General features: G+C 67.3%; 1 protein-coding gene across 1 annotated transcript in view; it reads right to left on the bottom strand.

The window, feature by feature from the left end:
* Positions 1 to 230: 230 nt before the first annotated feature.
* Positions 231 to 2,143, bottom strand: part of EMIHUDRAFT_433506 (hypothetical protein) — a gene marked incomplete at its 3' end in the record, with an annotated part of 5,296 nt that continues 3,383 nt past the window's right edge. The window contains exons 13-21 of the mRNA XM_005790358.1: positions 2,111 to 2,132; positions 1,729 to 1,955; positions 1,612 to 1,656; positions 1,475 to 1,535; positions 1,310 to 1,340; positions 1,095 to 1,128; positions 958 to 1,023; positions 753 to 815; positions 231 to 545 (exon numbers count right to left, since the gene is read on the bottom strand). Of these exons, the coding sequence (XP_005790415.1) occupies positions 232 to 545; positions 753 to 815; positions 958 to 1,023; positions 1,095 to 1,128; positions 1,310 to 1,340; positions 1,475 to 1,535; positions 1,612 to 1,656; positions 1,729 to 1,955; positions 2,111 to 2,132 (863 nt within the window). The remainder of the gene's footprint in view (positions 546 to 752; positions 816 to 957; positions 1,024 to 1,094; positions 1,129 to 1,309; positions 1,341 to 1,474; positions 1,536 to 1,611; positions 1,657 to 1,728; positions 1,956 to 2,110; positions 2,133 to 2,143) is intronic.

Raw genomic sequence — 2,143 nt, 5'->3', positions numbered from 1 at the left:
GCGTGCCAGTCTCCGCGATGCCGTCCCCTAGGGGGAGGGAGGGGAGAGGGCAGGTCGTCGGCCCTGGAGGGGGGGGAGGGGGAAACCGGTGGCGGAAGGAGACCGGGGGCGGGAGGCGGGAGGCGGCGGCCCGCGGCGGGCGCCTCCCCCGGTGACGGCGGGCCAACAAAGCAGCGGCCCGCTTAAAACGGTGTCGGTAGTGGCCAGGGCGTGTCGGGTAGGTGTGGCACCTCCTTGACCAGCTGCCCAAAGAAGAGCCCGGCCCCGAGCGCGAGCCGGTCCAGGTCGCTCTTGGAGACGGCGGCCGCCGCCTCCTCGCGCAGCGGCGGCTGCACAGTGAGCCCGGCGGGGTTGGCCGGGTCCTCGGCGGCTGCGCCGCCGCTCGGGTCGCTTGGGCGCTTCGAGTCGATCATGGTTGTCATGCTGGACATCGTGTCTGAGACTTGCTTGCCGACCAGCTCCGACGCCTCGGCGAGCTTCTTCTGGATCTGCTGCCGCTCGCGCTCGCCGCAGTCGCCGTTCGCGAACTGGAGCATCGCCTGCAGCTCCGGGAAGGAGAGGGGGAGGTGCGGGGAGGTGCGGGGAGATGTGGGGAGATAGAACTGGAGCATCGCCTGCAGCTCCGGGAAGGAGAGGGGGAGGTGCGGGGAGGTGCGGGGAGATGTGGGGAGATAGAGCTGGAGCATCGAGCTCCGCCCAGCGGACGGACAGCGAACGTACCACTATGAATGGCTACTGGGCATCGCCTGCAGCTCCGTCCAGCGGACGTACTCGCCGTTGAGGTACATCAGCCCCATCACCGACTGGACAGCCACCTGGTGCGAGACGAAGCGAGTGAACAGCTCGTCACTCGGTGCATACTCCATTCCGACTGGACAGCCACCTGGTGCGAGACGAAGCGAGTGAACAGCTCGTCACTCGGTGCATACTCCATTCCTCGCCGGCGGGACGGCCGACCTGGTGCGAGGCGAGCGAGGCGTTGACGTCGCGCAGAAAGTCGCCCGCCGCGTCGAAGAACTCGTCCTAATCTCGGGCAATCTCGGGTAACCTCGGGTAATCTCGGGCAACCTCGGCGAGTTCTTCGACGGGGAGGCCGAGAAGACGGTATCGCCCTCGTTTGCGTCGAGCCTGCAGGGGGAAGACGCCGACACCGGGGCGGGAGGACGGCGTTGTGCAGAGTCCTCCGCGCACCGCGTGAATACGAGGGAAACGAACACAGCGGAGTACAGCGGAGCACGGCGGAGTCCGTGTCCTCTCGAGCGCGGGCTGGGGCGCGAGAATACGCGTTCCGCTTCTAGGGGCGTCGAGCATCAGGTAGTACGGCCAGATGCGGCCCTCGCCTAGGTATTGATTCACGAAGAATGATGAACTAATCAAGAGGAGGTGCAGGCCAGATGCGGCCCTCGCCTAGGTATTGATTCACGAAGAATGATGAACTCATCAAGAGGAGGTGCAGGCCAGATGCGGCCCTCGCCATACGAGTCGATGAGCTCGCGAGCAAAGTCCATCGAAGGGAACCCGTTCGGAAAAATGGCCTGCGGGTTTGGGTACCGTGGGGGTAGGGGTGGGTTCCGTACCGTGGGAAAGGGGGAACCCGTTCGGAGAACTGGCCTGCGGGCTCGACGTGAACTTTGTCTCGAGCGACGCGGGCGACACCTAAGACGCAAGACCAGAGGCGGCGCCGTCCGTCTTCTTTCGAGGCGCGCCGGCGAGAGAGCGACGCCTCACCACAAACGCGAGCACCGCCGCCGCCGCCATCACCCCCGCCCGGTTGCGCACCGTCCACCGCCCAAAGGCACCCCAGCCAATGTCGAGCGGCTCGGAGGGCGGCGCGGCGGCGTCGGCGCCGGACAGGGCCCGCGCGGCGGCGTCGGCGGCGGCGGCGACGCCGTTGGTCAAGGGCGGCAGTTTGGCGCCGCAGTTTGTGCAAAACTTGGAGCCGCCGTGCGGCGCGCCTGTCGCGGACGTGTCGTGGACGTGTCGTGGACGTGTCATGATCGTGTCGTGGACGTGTCGTGGACGTGTCGTGGGTGTGACACCCTCACTCCCTGGCATGGCGGACGTGTCGTGAGGAGAGCGGGAGAGCGGGCTGGTGGCGGCGGCGGCGCGCCGCAGCTCGAGCAGTAGAGCGGGTGGGAGGTAT

The sequence above is a fragment of the Emiliania huxleyi genome (genome assembly GCF_000372725.1).
Source record: "Emiliania huxleyi CCMP1516 chromosome Unknown EMIHUscaffold_12, whole genome shotgun sequence".
NCBI classification, from domain to species: domain Eukaryota; phylum Haptophyta; order Isochrysidales; family Noelaerhabdaceae; genus Emiliania; species Emiliania huxleyi.
Note: the sequence above shows the minus strand (reverse complement) of the source record. Positions and strands in the feature narration are given on the sequence as shown.